The sequence below is a fragment of the Rattus norvegicus genome, chromosome 6 (genome assembly GCF_036323735.1).
Source record: "Rattus norvegicus strain BN/NHsdMcwi chromosome 6, GRCr8, whole genome shotgun sequence".
NCBI lineage: Eukaryota > Metazoa > Chordata > Mammalia > Rodentia > Muridae > Rattus > Rattus norvegicus.
This window is the reverse complement of record NC_086024.1, coordinates 11719133-11736704: the sequence shown is the minus strand read 5'-3', so window position 1 is coordinate 11736704 and position 17572 is coordinate 11719133. Positions and strand designations below refer to the sequence as shown.

Genomic DNA, 17572 nt, shown 5'->3' with positions numbered 1-17572 from the left:
GTTCTTCACGATGCCTTCAAAACCAGTACCACCTGGGTGACTCTTATACATTACCAAGTACAGCTACAGCATGAGGCACAACCTTGGCTATCTCTGGAACACAGCTTCCTTGTGCTCTCAGAAAACACTTCCCAGAAGATTTCACCTTAGTGATGCTGATCTCTTTCTTAGCTCCAGCTAACCAGCATCAATTGTCCCAGTAGCCTCCTTCTCCTCTTGAATATAAAGCCAGAGACACATGGCTGAAGCTGCTGAATTCTGCTGCTTGCAGGAGCTAGAATATGGCCCCCTTGTTCTATTACATTATCACTAACTTCCTCTTTTCTAACTCCTTCACTGCCTAAGCTTGGCTGTCCTGGTTCTTGCTCTGTAGATTGACCTTGAATTTAGATCCATATGCTTGTCTCCTGGGATTAAAGGTGTGTACCACCACACCTGGATTTAAGTTTTTCTTCATCTAGGACTTGCTTCATTCTAGGCTGGTCTTGAACTCAAAGATCTGCTTGTCTTTGCCTCTGAGATAAAAAGTTTATACTAAATTGCCTGGAGCTAATTTAGCTTGGTGAGATCTTGTCCCAAGGTCATTACTCCCTTAATTCAATTTAATATTAGTGAACACAGGATTCAGCTCCATTTCACTTCCTGGTGTCCCTTTAATACTTTAACCATATATTTTGTATTTTTTTCCTTTCTCAACCTCCCTTTTTTCATTAAAATGCTCTTCATGAGACTTAACAAGAGAAAAAAGTCTATGATAGGCGTTTCTGAGACTTCCTTTGTCAATGCAATTAATCTGAGTCTTTTCACCTTAGCCTCAGGCAGACTCTTCTTCAGACAAGGGAAAAAAGCAGCTACATTCTTCACTAAAATACCACAAAAGCAGTCTTTCCAGCACATACGAAAATTCTTCTCCTCTGAAACCTCTTGGGCCAGGCCTGTACAATTCAAATCACTTTCAGTAACAAAGACTTCTACATTCCTACTAAGATAGCCCATTAAGTCCCATTTAAAGCATTCCACTGCTTTCTAAATCCAAAGTCCCAAAATCCACACTTTTCTAAACAAAAGCTTGGTGAGGCCTATCACAGCAGTACACCAGTTCCTGGTACCAACTTCTGTCTTAGTTAGGGTTTTATTTCTGTGAACAGACACCATGACCAATGTAAGTTTTACAAAGGACAACGTTTAATTGGGGCTGGCTTACAGGTTCAGAGGTTCAGTCCATCACCATCAAGGCAGGAGCATCGCAGCATCCAGGCAGGCATGGTGTAGGAGGAGCTGAGTTCTACATCTTCACCCAAAGGAAGCCAGGAACAGACTCAGCACCCTTAGGAAGCTATGGGAAGGGTCTGCAAACCAACTTCCACAGTGACACACTTCCTCTAACAAGGCCATACCTTGTAATAGTACCACTTCCCGGGCCAAGTATATGCAAACCATCACAGTGACTGTAAACCATAGGTTGTTATTGTTGAGGTGAAATTAAAAAAGGGTGCCTGATCTTGTTCCTGCAATTTCCCACTCCACATGGATCTGTGTACTCTAGCTGTTTCTCTGTCAGCCACTTTTACACACTGTCCCCTTGGCGGTTATTACCACACCTGAGACTCACATCATGTTCTGAGGGCCGTGCAGACCATGCTAGCCCCTAGCATTCTATAGCCTAGCACAGGTTCCTATTACAGACTTTGTTCACACTCCCAACAACCCAGTGAAATCATTACTCAGCAAACTGGAACCCAACAAACAGATTTATGTGTTAAATGCATATGTAACGTATGTGTACAATACATCCGCACAATCAACTTACAACCAATTGATAAGGATATATACTGCCCACCTAGATAAGGTACAGTTTGCTCATCTAGATACACAAAATCCTAGATTCACATCCATCCCCTAAGAATATTCATAACAACCTGTAAATTTGCAGAGAGAAGTCTTAACATCCTCCTCCATGTTCTCTTGACTGTTCTCTTCTCTCACTCCAGTCACCTCCTCCTCTAAAACTTTCCTCCCGCCCATCCGTCCTTCTCGTCCAATGACAGGCCTCGTTCTATCCTGAACCTGCCTTCACCTGCATAATGACATCAACCTACAGTTATTGCTTCCTTAAATCTCTTTAAGTCTTGTGCCTTTACAGGTTACCACCTGAATATCTCCCACTAGGTCCAGCATTGTGGTGCCCCAAGATATCTGCTGGATATCTTGTCAGAAGCACACATTCCAATTCTGTGGTGGCCCAGGCTAGCTGCCCCACACTCCCTTACACTTAAATCTGCACATGAAAGAACACATGACACAATAACCTTTGACCCAATTTTTTTTTGTTTTTTTTTTGTTTGTTTGTTTTTCTTTTCTTTTTTTCGGAGCTGGGGACCGAACCCAGGGCCTTGCGCGTGCTAGGCAAGCGCTCTACCACTGAGCTAAATCCCCAACCCCAACCTTTGACCCAATTGATAAGATATAATTGCTCACCTAAACATACAAAGGCCTGTGCACATCCATCCCTTAAGAACATTCATAACAACCTGTAAAGGTACAGTGTGGAATCAACGTCACCTGCCATATTGTCCCCACAGCTCCCTCTGTCCCTCCTGTCTCTCCTCTTTCCCTTCCTGTCTCCTCCTCCTTCAAACTTTTCTTCTACTCATCTGTCCTTCTTGTCCAATTACAGGCCTCCTTCTATCCCTCACCTGTATTTTACAATTTAAATGGGGAGAAGATTCTGGTGAAGTCACCTGAGTCCTGAGTATGTGACTAGACAGCCATCCTTAGGGCGGTGGAATTAGCATCAAAATACAGATAACTTCAGGGCAAACCACAATAGTAGTGCTGTAGACTTTGGATTGGATTCATCAGACATTTCATGATTCAAAGAATTGTCTAAATTTTATTCTTTTGTTTATAATTTAGAAGAATTGTTTTCAGTCCTTTCCTTATCTGTCTTTCTTCTGATCTCTCTTAAAATGGATATATAAAATTGTAATACTGATTGAAAATATAATTATTTGTATGCTGATAAGCAAAACGAAATTATACAGGATCCAGATGCCCTCTGTCATTACATTTTTCTCCATTTTTGACACAGAAAATATTCTCTTTAACCTCTAACTCTCTCCTTGAGGACTTCCCAAGTGTTTTCCAAGTCTCTAGATTTTTTTTCAGCTTTTCCCACCATTTGCACATGTCTGTAGCTGGTGTCCACCAAGTCTCTCTGCCCTCTCCCCACTTCTGCAGGTGTAGGCTCTTTCTGCCATTGGGGTGGCCCATCATGCAGGCTGCCCATCAGGCAGGCTGCCCATCAGGCAGGCTGCTGGCTCTGGGCCTCGGCCTTTTCTTTCCTCCCAACTCTGGAGAGTTCAGGCTTTTCCTACATAGACCTGAACTGGGTTGTGGTTTTAGCACAGGCTGCCTAGCTCTGTCTAGTTCACTTTCCAACTTTCCTCTGGAACTGTGTTGCTATGCGTGGGAGAAGCCACAGCTACTATGCCCCGAGGCTCTGATAGAAGACCCAGCTTTCCTTTTCAACAGAGATGATTCTTCTTCTTCAATTGGTTACTTTATTTAATGGTATCCCCTTTCCTGGTTTACCATCAGCAAACCCTCTATCCCATTTCCCCTCTCTCTGCTTTTATGAGGGTGCTTCCCCACCCACCCACCCACTAGCCTCACCTCCCTAGCACTCTCCTACACTGGGGTATTGAGCTTCCACAGGACCAAGGGCCTCCCTTCCTATTGATGCCCTGGGATCTCTGGGGGATGGGGGAATCTGGTTGGTTGATATTGTTGTTCTTCCTATGGGGTTGCAAGCCCCTTCAGCTCCTTCATTTCTTCCCCTAACTCCTCCATTGAAGTCCCCATGTTCAGTCAGATGGTTGGCTGTGAGTATCCACATCTGTATTGGTCAGGATCTGTCAGAATTGACTTCTCAGGAGACATCCATACCTGTCAGCAAGCACCTCTTGGCATCGGCAATAGTGTCTGGGTTTGGTGTCTGCAGATGGGATGGATCCCCAGGTGGGGCAGTCTCTGGACAGCCTTTCCTTCAGTCTCTGCTCCATACTTTGTCCCTGTATTTCCTTTAGACAAGAACAATTCTGGGTTAAAATTTTGGAGATGAGTGGGTGGCCCCATCCCTCAATCAGGAGTTGTGCCTAATCTCTGGATATGGTTTTTACAGGATCTCTCTCCCCTTTGTTGGATATTTCAGTTAATGTCATCCCCATTGGGTACTGGGAACCTCTTGCTTTCCTGGCATCTGGGACTTTCTGATCGTTGCCTCCAGATCCCCATCCCCCATTGCTACATACCTCTGTTCAATTTCCTGACCTCTATATCCTCCCATACCTGATCCTACCTGCCTTTTCCCCTCCCTCTCCTCTTTTCCTCCCACGTCCCTCCTATCCTCTACCTCCCATGATTATTTGTTTCCCCTTCCAAGTAAGACTATTCCAGTCACACTTTTATTTTCCTTCTTCTTGAGCTTCATATGGTCCATGAGTTGTATCGTGATTATTCTGAGCTTTTTGCCTATTAATATCCACTTATCAGTGAGTATATACTCTGTGTGTTCTTTTGTGACTGGGTTACCTCACTCAGGATGATATTTTTCTGTTCCATTCATTCACTTAAGAATTTCATGAAGTCATTGTTTTTAATAGCTGAGTAGTGCTCCATTGTGTAAATGTACCACATTTTCTGTATCCATTCCTCTGTTGAGGGACATCTAGGTTGTTTCCAGCATCTGGTTATTATAGATAGGGCGGCTATGAACATAGAGGAGCACGTGTCCTTGTTGTATGTTGGAGCATCTTTTGGGTCTATGACTAGGGGTGGTATAACTGGGTCCTTAGGTAGTACTATTTCCAATTTTTTGAGTAAAAAATTGTGGTTATACCAGCTTGCAATCCCACTAGCAATGGTCCTCTTTCTCCACATCCTCAACAGCATCTGCTGTTACTTGAGTTTTTGATCTTAGCCATTCTGACTGGTGTGAGTTGGAATCTCAGGGTTGTTTTGATTTGCATTTCCCTGATGGCTAAGGATGTTGAACATTTCATTAGGTGCTTCTTGGCCATTCAATATTCCTCAGTTGAGAATTCTTTGTTTAACTTTGTACCACATCTTTTAATAGAGTTATTTGGTTCTCTGGAGTCTAACTTTTTTAGTTCTTTGTATATATTAAATATTAGCTGTACTGGCTAGTTTTATGTGTCAACTTGACACAAGCTGGAATTATCACAGAGAAAGGAGCCTCAGTTGAGAAAATGACATAATGAGATCCAACTGTAAGGCATTTTCTCAACTAGTGATCAAGCAGGGAGGGCCCAGCCCATTGTGGGTGGTGCCATCCCTGGGCTGGTGGTCTTGGGTGCTATAAGAGAGCAAGCTGAGCAAACCAGGGGAAGCAAGCCCCCCTCCTCCCTGCAAGTAAGTAGCATCTCTCCATAGCTTCTACATCAGCTCCTGCTTTCTGTCCTATGTGAGTGCCAGTTCTGACTTCCTTTGGTGATGAACAGCAATGTGAATTTGTAAGCGGAATAAACCCTTTCCTCTCCAATTTGCTTCTTGGTCATGATGTTTGTGCAGGAATAGAAACCCTGACTAAGAGATTAGCACTCTATCAGATGTAGGATTGGTAAAGAACTTTTCCCAATCTTTAGGTTGCCATTGTCCTGATGACAGTGTCCTTACAATGATAATAAAGTTAAGAAAAAGAAATGAATAAATAAATAAATTACCATGTTACTCTGAAGAATTTTCTGGGCAAAAATCTCTATTGAACTCATGCAAACACCATTGGCTCAATAGTCAGGATTTTCCAGAAAGAAATCAACGTCAAGGGCACCATGGAAGAGGGACATGAGTGGAAGAGGGTACAGCAAAAGGCCATCTGCGATGACCTTCACATGGGTAGAAAGGTGAAGGGAAAGAAACCCTCTGTGTTTGCAGGAGTGTGATGCAATTGCATTCTTTTTGATGATGTGCAGTCCTGCATCCCTCTCCAGGTGCTAAAGAGTCAAAATGAGTTTTCCATAGTTAAGGATTTTGTTGCTTTGTTGGGGGCACAGGAGGGAACCCAGCATGATAGGGAACACAGGGCAAGAAACACAAGCTAGTAACTTCACAATTCTACAGTGGTTAAAAAAAAAATCTACCAAAGGACACTGGGAGAAAGGTGGGGAGGCGATGTGGAGGTGGTGGGGACCAGGGAAGTCATTGCCAGCAAGGGCACAGGGACACAGGTGCTAGGGAGCCAACTGAACCCAGACCTACTAAGGCTCAGTGCAGCAGGGCCCAGAGGAGCCTAGGAAGTAGGGGGTTTTTCTTATGGGAATAGAAATCCAATTTTACTCTATGAAGCTAGGGGGAGGAAGAGAAGAGGAGGGAAGGAGAAGGGGGAAGGGGAGGAAGAAGGGAAGGGGAAGGGAGAGGGGGAGGAAGAGGAGGAGGAGGAGGAGGAGGAGGAGGGGGAGGAGGAGGAGCCTAGAGTGAGGGTGGTCAGATGAGGAGACAGATAGGCCTGTTTTGCAGTAGCCCAGCAGCCCAGCAGCCCAGCAGCCTCCGATGAAACCTCAAGATTGATTCTCATGGTGGAGCTGTGGATCAAGGACTGACTTTGGAGAGTGCAGAGAGACAGAGACCCAGGTCCTGTTGCATAGACAGAGAGCTAGAAGTGCTGTTCATAGGCAGTTTAGGAAATGAATAAACCAAAGGCAGCAGTAAGTACAGGAAACCATGCTTAATAAAAACCATTAGAGAAATGCAAATTAAGACCAGAATGAGACACTGCTTCTTAATAATTAGAGCAAATTGGACAAGGAATATAGACAATGACAAATGCTTTGAGGATGCAGAGAATTAACAAGTTGTACAGTCCACAGAAAAATGCTGTGGAAAATAGGAAGGTTCTAAAAGCTAAAAAGTAACGTCACCACATGACTTTCGGGGTCTTTGTTCAGCAGCTTGGAAATAGGGATTCAAGCAGATGCACCATTCACAACCTCCCTAAGTGGAAACAAATCAGATGGTCAGAAATGGATTATTTTATTTTGCAGTACTAGGGTTTGACCATAGGGAATTGAGAAGCTGAGGCCTGAGTATTCTGGGTTTAAGGATAGCCTGGGCTAAAAGTGAGACACTGTCTCAGAAACAAGCAAACTGGTAAGGAGAGTATGCTGTATACTAAACGGCCCGCCAGCTAACTGTCTCTCTTACTCTTTCCTTGCTGTTTTCTGATTGCTTGCTTTGGACGACTCAAGAAGTGCTTTGAAGTCTGAATGAAGATGTTGCTTTTCAGACATGGGCAAACATGGATACCTTACCATAGCTAAGACTACACAGGTGGCTTCTACTCTACTATGAAATAACATTCGCCCAAAGTCTCAGAGTGTTTCTCATACTTTCTGTAAACCAGTGGCATAATTACTTGCCCATGTAATCAAGAGATGTTCTACAGTGTTCTCAATCTACACGCAGTTGAATCTTAGTACATATAGTAGCTATGTCTTACAAATTGCTACAAACATCAATGTACAAATAGCATCACTCCTGGGGAAAATTCAGAGGTTCCTAAGCACATCTGGTCACATTTTCCTTAATGGTTCCATACAGAATCACATTTTAAGTGTACTTGGGTTAAAGGCATGTTATTAGATAGATATTTTTCCTTCATTAATTTCAAATCAACGGTCAGCAGCACTCTGCTTTCTTCCCTCCTTCCTTCCTTCCTCTTTTTTCCTTCTTTCCTTCCTTCTTTCCTTTCTTCCTTCCTTCCTCCCCTCCTTCCTTCCTTCTTTTTCTTTCTTTTCTTTTTGAGGCAGGGTCTCTCTATGTAGTTGTGACCATCCTGGAACTGAATAAGTAAACTAGGTGGGCCTCAAACTCACAGAGATCCTCCTGCCTCAGACTCCAAAGTTCTGAGATTAAAGGCATGCATCACCATATTCAACTAGCATTCTGGACTTAATGTTTGTCATACATGTTTGATCTTCATAAAGCTAAAACTAGCATTTCTGCATTAAGAAACATTGTCCAGGGGGTTGGGGATTTAGCTCAGTGGTAGAGCGATTGCCTAGCAAGCAGAAGGCCCTGGGTTCAGTCCCCAGCTCTGGAAAAAAAAAAAGAAACATTGTCCAGGGCTGGAAGGGGCTTCATTGTTGTGCTTGGGGCCATTTGAAATAGCAAACTTTTCAGCAAAGTACTGTAAAGCACTCACCTAGTACTATCTCGCGGGATATCGGATCTTCGCTACTTTGTGCGTGCCTGCAGACACCCCAGTGAGTGATGTATTTGAGTTACACACACATTTTATGCAAATCTGAAGATTCATTTTGTGGATGAGTACTGACTGTGGGCACAGCATGTCAGAGTCAGCAGCAACCAACTTTTGTTGCATCTCTATGAATTTTTAAGAGATCTATGATTAATGTGCAGTGCCTTCCTTATTAGGTTTGATAATCAACAATTGACAGAATGGTATTGCACTTAATATATTTAAATTATTACCTGTGTGTGTGTGTATTTGTGTGTGTGTGTGTGTGTGTGTGTGTGTGTGTGTGTGTGTGTGTATGTATGCCATACCTTGAGAACAGAAGTCCAAGTAAATCAGCTCTCTCCTACCATGTATGTCCTGGGATTGAAATCAGTCTGGGGGCTGAGGGGTGGCTCAGTGGTTAAGAACTGCCCTTCCAAAGGTCCAGAGTTCAATTCCCAGCAACCACATCGTGGCTCACAACCATCTGTAATGTGATCTTGGCGCCCTCTTCTGGTGTAAGGCATATATTCAGTCAGAACACTAAATACATAATAAATAAACCTTAAAAAAAAAAAAAAGGAAATCAGTCTGTGTGGCAGGTAGTCTCTGAGCCACCTTGCCAGCCATAACATTTTAAATTCAATCTTCTTCTTCTTCTTCTTCTTCTTCTTCTTCTTCTTCTTCTTCTTCTTCTTCTTCTTCTTCTTCTTCTTCTTCTTCTTCTTCTTCTTCTTCTTCTTCTTCTTCATCTAGTTTCCCCCCAAACCATGGGTCCTTAAAGTCCACTTGCCAGTTAATTTTTCCCATGCCTCAGCTATCCTTTGAAATAGCAAAATACCTAGATATGGCTTTTTAAAAAAATTAAGTTGTAGGATCTCCTTACAGATTTGGACAAGAGCCTACTGTTGGGTACATATGCTGTTGTTAACTTCTTCCCCCTTGTGGCATGCCTTTTTAATACTAGTTGAGAATGAAAGTCTTAATTTTAATTTACTCATATTTACCAACTAGAGTTTTTAAAACAATGTGTCTAGCCAATGTGATGGCCAGTCAGTCAAAGTAAATTTCTAAACCCAGTAATATGAATTCATAAGGCTCCCTGGCTAAAGCTGGACATTCTTTCTTTGGAAAATTATTTCTGGAATGACATTTTTGAAACAGTAAAAAATTTCCATTCCCATCCAAGCCATGGAAAAGTATTGCATTATTTAATTCTGCCACTTGGTGGTGCTACAGAAAACTAACACTTCTGTTAGGAACTATTATTCTGGAAGTTTGGATGGCAGTACTTGTTTATTAGCAAGCCAAAAGTGCACACTTTGAGTTCGGTCAGGAAGTGATACAGGCTGAGCTCTTTGCTGAACAATTCCTGAATTGCTCCCAGACAAAAGAGAAGCTAGGCTAGCACTGCTTTCATTTTAATTATGGCTCTAAATAATCTACAGTGCTGACCCAGCATTCCTGGATGGTTTCTTCCATAATAATGTAATAATATTTACTTTAAAAACCCTAAAGAACCCATCCCAACTCAGCCCCCAACACTGAACATCTCCCTCACAATTCCATCCCAGACCCCATAATAACAGGAGGGGCCTAGGGAGCCCTCCCTTCTCTCTTGAATACAGTCAATAAAGTTCGCTGCACCCTCAAAAAAAAAAAAAAAAAAAAACCTAAAAAAATAAGTGGATGCTCCTCTGTCCTGACCATTTCATTTCCTTCTTTTCTCACTAGAGGCACCCACCAACCAGAGTTCTAGTTGTTCAGGTGTTTAAAAATAATGTTACTTCACATAGGATGGATGGATGTGTGTGTGTGTGTGTGTGTGTGTGTGTGTGTGTGTGTGTGTGTGTGTAGTGCTCTCAAACTTGATTTCCTCCTGCCTCCCACACGCTTGTACTGCTGGTATGACTAAACATGTCTGGCTACTTCCACTTAATATTTTTAAGATATATTTATAGTATATTATAATTCACATTTTTAAAGACAGAGTTTCACTGGCTTGCCTGGAACTTAATATGAAGACCAGTAGAGATCCATTTGCCTGACTGCCTTCTAAGTACTGAGGTTGGGTCTCTGTTCCTCCCTGTTCCAGAGACAGCCGCATCCTCTCATGCAGTGTGGGTGCCTTATTACCAGGGCTGCCTTCTGCTCTGCATCTGGCAAAGTGGAGATTGTTGCCATCAACGATACCTTCGTTGATCTCAACTACATGGTCTACATGTTCCAGTATGACTCTCCCCATGGCAAATTCAACAGCACAGTCAAGGCTGAGAAAGGGAAGTTTGTCATCAACGGGAAGCCATCACCATCTTCCAGGAGCGAGATCCCGCTAACATCAAATGGGGTGACACTGGTGCTGAGTATGTCATGGAGTCTACTGGTGTCTTCACCACCATGGAGAAGGCTGGGGCTCACTTGAAGGGTGGGGCCAAAACGGTCATCATCTCTGTCCCTTCTGCTGATGCCCCCATGTTTGTGATGGCTGTGAACCATGAGAAATATGACAACTCCCTCCCTCAAGATTGTCAGCAATGCATCCTGCACCACCAACTGGCCAGGGTCATCCATGACAGCTTTGACGTTGTGGAAGGGCTCTTGACCATGGTTCATGCCATCACTGCCACTCAGAAGACTGTGGATGGCCGCTCTGGAAAGCTGTGGCGTGATGGCCACGGGGCTGCCCAGAATATCATCCTGGCATCTATGGGAGCTGCCATGGCTGTGGGCAAGGTCATTCTAGAGCTGAATGGGAAACTCACTGGCACGGCCTTCTGTGTTTCTACCCCTAATGTATCTGTTGTGGATCTGACATGATGCCTGGAGAAACAGGCCAAGTACGATGACATCAAGAAGGTGATGAAGCAGGCATCTGAGGGCCCACTAAAGGGCATCCTGGGCTACACTGAAGACCAGGTTGTCTCCTGTGACTTCAACATTAATTCCCACTCTTCTACCTTTGATATTGGGGCTGGCATTGTTCTCAATGACAACTTTGTAAAGCTCATTTCCTGGTATGACAGTGAACACACGGCTACAGCAACAGGGTGTTGGACCTCGTGGCCTACATGGCCTCCAAGGAGTAAGAAACACTGGACCACCTACCCCAGGAAGGACACTGAGAGCAAGAGAGAGGCCCTCAGTTGCTGAAGAGTCTCCATCCCAAGTCAGCACGCAACACTGAACATCTCCCTCAAAATTTCCATCCCAGACCCCCATAATAACAGGAGGGGCCTCTGGAGCCCTCCCTACTCTCTTGAATACCATCAATAAAGTTTGCTGCAGCCCCCCCAAAAAAAAACAAAATAAAAACTAAGTACTAAGATTAAAGGATTACACAGCTGCATCCAGTGCAATTTAGTTACTACGTTTAACATGTATATGTGTGTGTGTACAAATGTAGTTCATTAGTTTCAGCTGTCATAACTCAACATATTTTTATTCATTCATATTATTCTATCAAGAAATACTTCAATGCTACACCTACATTAATCCCTAACAGAACTGTCAAAAATATTTTAAATGAAAAAGGTGAGACAGATTTTCATCATAAGATATCTCAAGCTATCTAGTTTAGCCTTTGAAAATAAAAAAAAATTAATGTTCTTTACACATGAATGTGTGGTAGAAATTCTCAAAAATTTCCTAGTGGCTTTTTATCACTGAAAATGTTCTGATGTATGAATAAGGGTCAGGAGTGGGCATATGGCATTTGAGTACGACAACAAAGGTTTTCTGATCTGAGAAGGGGAGAAGGGGAGAAGGGCAAACGTTATAAATATGTAGAAGGCAGATAATGAACGAGACAGCAGAAAACAAGCTTCCAGGCTCCTCTTGAAAGATGCAACCAACTGACTCCAGGCGGTTGCTATGGGAACCAGGTAGCCAGAATTCTTGATGCTCTTAGAATGTTTCTCCTTCCGGTTCTCCTTGCACCCCCTGTCTCTCTCCTCGGTGTTCTATCCATTCCGTATGCACTCATTCTCCTCCCGCTTGATTCTGGCTGGCCCAGAAGCTGGTCGCCATCTTGATGCCTCTTCCAAGATGGCGTCCCGGGCCACAGGCCGAGCAAAGGAACCGCACAAGCATATCGGCGAGGCCGCACATGCGTGAACTGAAGCACCAGAGGGTGGGGCGGTGATGTCAAGACGTTGCCCCGCCCACGGTGGTCGCCCCGCCCCTGGGACCGCTCCGCCTTCCTCCCGCCTGGAAACCCGGAAGTGGAGGAGGAGGCGCGGCGGCGGAGCTGCAGAAGCTGGCTGAGCCCTGCCCAGGAGCAAGTGTGGGGTTGGGGGCGGGGGGCGGGGCTCAGCAGCCCGGGCGGCCAGGCCTGGACGGGGCGGGGGAGGCCATGGCCTCCGCAGAGTTGCAGGGGAAGTACCAGAAGCTGGCTCAGGAGTACTCGAAGGTACCCATCGTGGGTGGGGAGACAGGGGTCCCTGGCCCTGCGGCCTCGGTTAGCCATGGCAGCGATTTGGGACGGTGGGGGATGCTGAGGGATCTCCTCTCCACCTCTTGCTTCCACCATTACGATGCCTCCACCTGCAGCTCCATGGAGATAGGGCCGGGCGGTGTCTGGGTCCGTGTGCGTCTCTGCAGAAGGGAGCTGGAGTTTGAGTCTTCCTTCTCGCTGGACCAGCAGGCTTAGAAATGGAATGACAGAAATCCAGGACTCAGCCCTTGGTGCTAGCCTGAGGGGAAGAGAGGAATGTGGGACCACCCTTTGCTCTCTGCTTCCTCAGTTTGCCCAGCCCAATGGTGGGGGAGATTACCCTTCCTTTGGGGATGCTTTAAGGATAAAGGGACTTATCTACCTCCACACCAGTTTGGGAGGGTAAACTGCCTCATCGGGACTGGTGTTTTAGAATAGGATGTTGTCTCCACTGATTTTGACAGCTTGGGTGGTGAGGCTGGTTTCCTTTTCACTTGTTCTATCCTTACCTGGAACGGGGCAGTGCACACAGCAGGTTCTCCTTACATACAGAATCATTCAAAACAGCCTTCTGAAGTGTCAGTCTTTCAAATGGTGAAACCTTTCTCTTGGACAAGGGTGGTGCAGTTCCTGGGTAGGGTTTTCTGCCTTAAGAATAGTCTAATGAAGTTATTAAAGCAGAACCTCACGCCGTTGGAAATCAGTAGTCCTGTTTAATTTTCACTTACCTTGGCGTTCACAGAACCAATGAAAAGATTTAGCACCTCTTCTAATTTAGAAAAGGCAGTGTGCACTCCCCTTTATGATTTTATTAGGCATGTGTTTGGGAAGGAAAAGTGAAATGTGTAAAGAAATGAAACTCTTCAGTCTTCAGCATTAGATGGGAGCCTTTATGAGGCTCTGCTTAGCCCATTCACCCTGCCATTGTCGACTTTCTATTTCCATTTGAAATCCTCTTAGGCTTCTGTGGCTCAGTGTCTGAGATAGTGCATTGTCTTTTGGGGAGGATTCCCTTGTTTGAAGCCAGAAGTTTGGAACAGTTCCATATGATGAAAGAGAGTGGGTGGAGGATGGCAGTGCCAAAATTTGCCTCTACTATTTTTGGTTGAAAATGTTTCATGCATATAAAGCAAGGGGACTGATTTCCATCTCTGGAGGGTAAACAGTTTTGAAAGGCGGTTCCAAATGGCCAGTGAGTAGTTCCAGAAGTGCTCAGAGCAGTGGCCGCTGTGCGGAAATAATGATATCACCTCCTGAAGTACTAAAAGACATCGAAAGGTTTTATTCTTTTAGGTATGTAAATGTGTTCAACAAACTCATGCTATTATGTGTACCCCACACGCGGTGTGCCAGGCTCAGGTGAGAGCCAGAGTTCAGGCCACACAATCGCCTTTAATAGACTGTTAAAGTGTGGCCTGAAATTATGATATGGTGTAACAAGTGATGGTCAGTGCAGCCCAGAGGAGGGTCATTGAGTGAGGGTAAAGTAGGAAGGGAGATGGAGAAAGCTTTCCATGTAAAGAGATTAGCCTGTGTTTGCTGTTGTGAAAACCCCTTCAGATAAGATGTGTGCAACGGGAAAGTCGAAGAAACCCTTCTATCAACCTGTCCATTTGTCCATCCATCCATCCATCCATCCATCCATCCATCCATTCATCTATTACTGTGTGTGTATGTGTGTGTGTGTTTGGGGGAGGGTAATGGTGGTGATGGTGAGGAGGAGGGGACAGCTTTTGGGAGTTGATTTTTTTTTTTTTTTCTCTACCATGTAGGTTCCAGGGACTGAACTGAGATCAGGATTGGTAACAAGTGCCATTAATGGTTGAACCAACCATCTTGCCAGCTTCCAAAGGTCTCTCTTACTAAGGGAGTAATATCACTCTTTGGAAGGAAATTAGTAGGCATATGATAGATAGGTTGGAGTAGAGATTAGGTTGTTGGACCACAGTGGGAAGAAAATGTAGGCCTAAGTAAAGTTCAGAACTGGAATGGAGAAGCTGCATTCAGGAGTTTTGATGTAACAATATGTTTTTTAGCTTACCTGCTTTGAAGGCCTGCTTTGTTCATAGCACTGGGCTCAGGAAAGATATGAACAGTGTATGAACTGTTTGTCCTCTGGTCTTACTTCGGGACTCGGTGAATAAGGGAAGACTCAGAGTTTGACAGTTTTGAGGTGAAGGATTGTGATTGCCACTAACCAAGGAAGGCCATGTGGAGCAAATGGGCGTCTTAAAGATATAGACTTGGAATTTAGGGACGCAGATCATGCTAAAGTTGCCTGGTTTATATGTTAGCTTGAGTTGATACTGAGAATAATTGCTGGACACTTACTGGCATTAAACTTGCTTAAAATGGTGGCAAAGATTAGTTCATTAAAATGTTCCATAAAGATGAACTTGGAGAGTGTGAGGGTGTGGGTGTGGAGAACACCTGTAGGAGTGATGTGTCAGGGAGAAGAAGCTAAGACGTCTGCTGGACTTGGGCTCATCTCCCCTTGGACCAGATTCGTTCTCATTCTTTTGTCTCCACTGTCACAGACATTTCTGAACATAGAAACAAAGACTGGGTGAGGTGACTCAAACCTGAGGCAGGGGCATTGCTGTGAGATCTTTATGTGGACCAGCTTTAGCTACATAGAGAATTCCAGGCCAGCCTGTGCTATAATAATGTAAGACCAAGTCTCAAACACAACACACACACACACACACACACACACACACACACACACACACACACTCTTACACACACACTCACATACATGTGTGTCTGCTTACTTGCATGTTCACACATACAAAAACAGACAGACAACAGACACTGGTCAAGGACTTCCTGTTGTTTTATTTCCTGTCAGCTGTAGTGTAAAACAGTTTCTAGATTAGATCTTTACCTTTGATAGCCTTGTGCCATGGAAGAGATATTTTACCTTTTACTTCCCTTCCTTGGTGCACAGACCATGGGCAGATACTGAAGTGCACCTGTACTGTTCTGTGCTAAGGGAGAAGCTTTACTATTGATATATTAAAGGAGAGAAGCAGGCACGATTGATTCCTGAACCAGGAACGTTTGCATTCCTCTTAATCCCTTCAGAGCAGACCTCAGCCTGTGTTTGGGGAAGGCCTTCCTTATTCAATAACACGGGCAGATATTTTTCTGAGAAGTTTTGTTTTTCCCCCCAAGAATGGCATTAATTTTGGAAAGAATCAAGATGAACACAGACAGTAGTAAACTATGGGAGTATTCAGAGAGATTGGGGAATGGTAAAGTTCTCAATGACGAAAATGCTGAAGATTACAGTATTTTTTAAACTTTAATTAATTAATTATTATTGGTTTTTCAAGACAACTTTTTTTCCCCTGTGTAGTCCTGCCTGTCCTGGAACTCACTCTGTAGACCAGGCTGGCCTAGAACTCAGAGATGCTCCTGCTTCTGCCTCCTAAGTGCTGTGATTAAAGGCATGTGCCGCCACACCAGACTTTAGGATATTTTTTACTCATTGATGATTTCATATGTGTGTGCAGTGTGTGTAGACCATATCTACCTCACTTCCTTGATCTTTTCCCCCTGATCCCACAACATATCCCCCTTGTAGTTCATGTCTTCTTTTGAGTCCTCACATTAGAGCTGCCTGCATGCACATGGTTTGGGGCCATCTACTGGAGCCCCAGCAGCCTCCCAGGATCCACTCCCCCAGAGGAAATCAACTCTCCCTCCCCGACACTTATCAGTTGCTGGTAGTTCCTCTGTTGCGGCTGGGGTTTGAGTTCCTCCCCTGTGAGCTTTGAACACAACAAAATAACTGTAAAAAGAGATGAGAATGTAGTTAGATAAGAGCTAACTGAATTGGCAGAGAATCTGAAAGCTGAAAGGTAAACGGGTTGTTAAAACAAAGGTTAGGAGGTCAGTGCAAATGGTTTGGGCAGTGGAGGTCACTGGAGACTTTTAAGATTTCAGCTTCAGTTGTTTTTGGGAAGGAAAAGATCTAGGTTGGTTTCCAGAGGGATTTTGAAGTGAGCAGGTAAAATTGCAAGCTGCTTCTTCGAGACGTGGAGGAAACCTAGTGAAGGCTCCAGTTGCCACAGTATACATGAAAAATAAAAGACCACACAGTTCTCAGCGTTTCTGGTTGCCTTCCCAGCTCTCTGGTATGTCTCATTTTACCTCAGCTTGCTCTCCTTGAGAGACCACCTTTGCCCGGCACCATGGATTATGTGCGTGAGCCAGTTTCAGGATCCTGGTGGTGTTAATGCTCTCCTGCAGAGTCTGAGCCCTAGTTCCCATCAGCGACACCATCTAGGGAAGGGTTAGAAATGCAGACCCCAGAGTTCTCCCTGAACCCATGGGATCTGAAATGGCCCAGCCCTCTGTGCTGTGGTAAACCTCTGTGATTGGAATACACTACTTGTACACTTGTGTTGCCACAGCAGAGTTCCTGAGGGAGCAAGTGACTCGTACAAAGGTTTATTTAGCTCACTCTCTTGGAGGGTCAGCATCCAGAGAGTAGAGTGGTGCAGGCTCAGAGTGAGCACCTCTTGACTCCTCCTAGCAAATGAGTGCAGATGCAGGCGTCACTCTAGGAGCATGGCTGAAGGAAGAATCTGACGGCCCTAGTAGCCTGGGAACCTCACACTTAATTATCTTTGCCCCATACCTCCCCAAAGAACAAAACAAGCAAGCAAACAAACAAAACCAAATCCAACAACAATAGCAACAAAAGCCAAACCGGGGCTACACTAGACCCCAGCCTTTATGTGTGAACCTTTAGGGGTCACTTAATACCTAAGCCTGAGCATGTGATAAACTTTGAGGATAAACTTTGACAATCATCTTTGAAAGGACGCTATCTGTAAAGTAGCCTTTGTTCAGGTAAAGACAGTCTTTTCAGG

The 17572-nt window shown here is 44.4% G+C and overlaps 1 protein-coding gene across 2 annotated transcripts in view; it reads left to right on the top strand.

Annotated features, from left to right (window-relative positions):
• The first annotated feature begins 12485 nt into the window (after window positions 1–12485).
• Window positions 12486–17572, top strand: part of Ppp1r21 (protein phosphatase 1, regulatory subunit 21) — a 69161-nt gene continuing 64074 nt past the window's right edge. Inside the window, exon 1 of one of the 2 annotated variants that reach the window (NM_001271305.1) lies at window positions 12486–12665. In NM_001271305.1, coding sequence (NP_001258234.1) covers window positions 12609–12665 — 57 coding nt within the window. In that variant the 5' untranslated portion in view covers window positions 12486–12608. The remainder of the gene's footprint in view (window positions 12666–17572) is intronic. The other variant, XM_008764482.4, reaches the window with a different exon arrangement.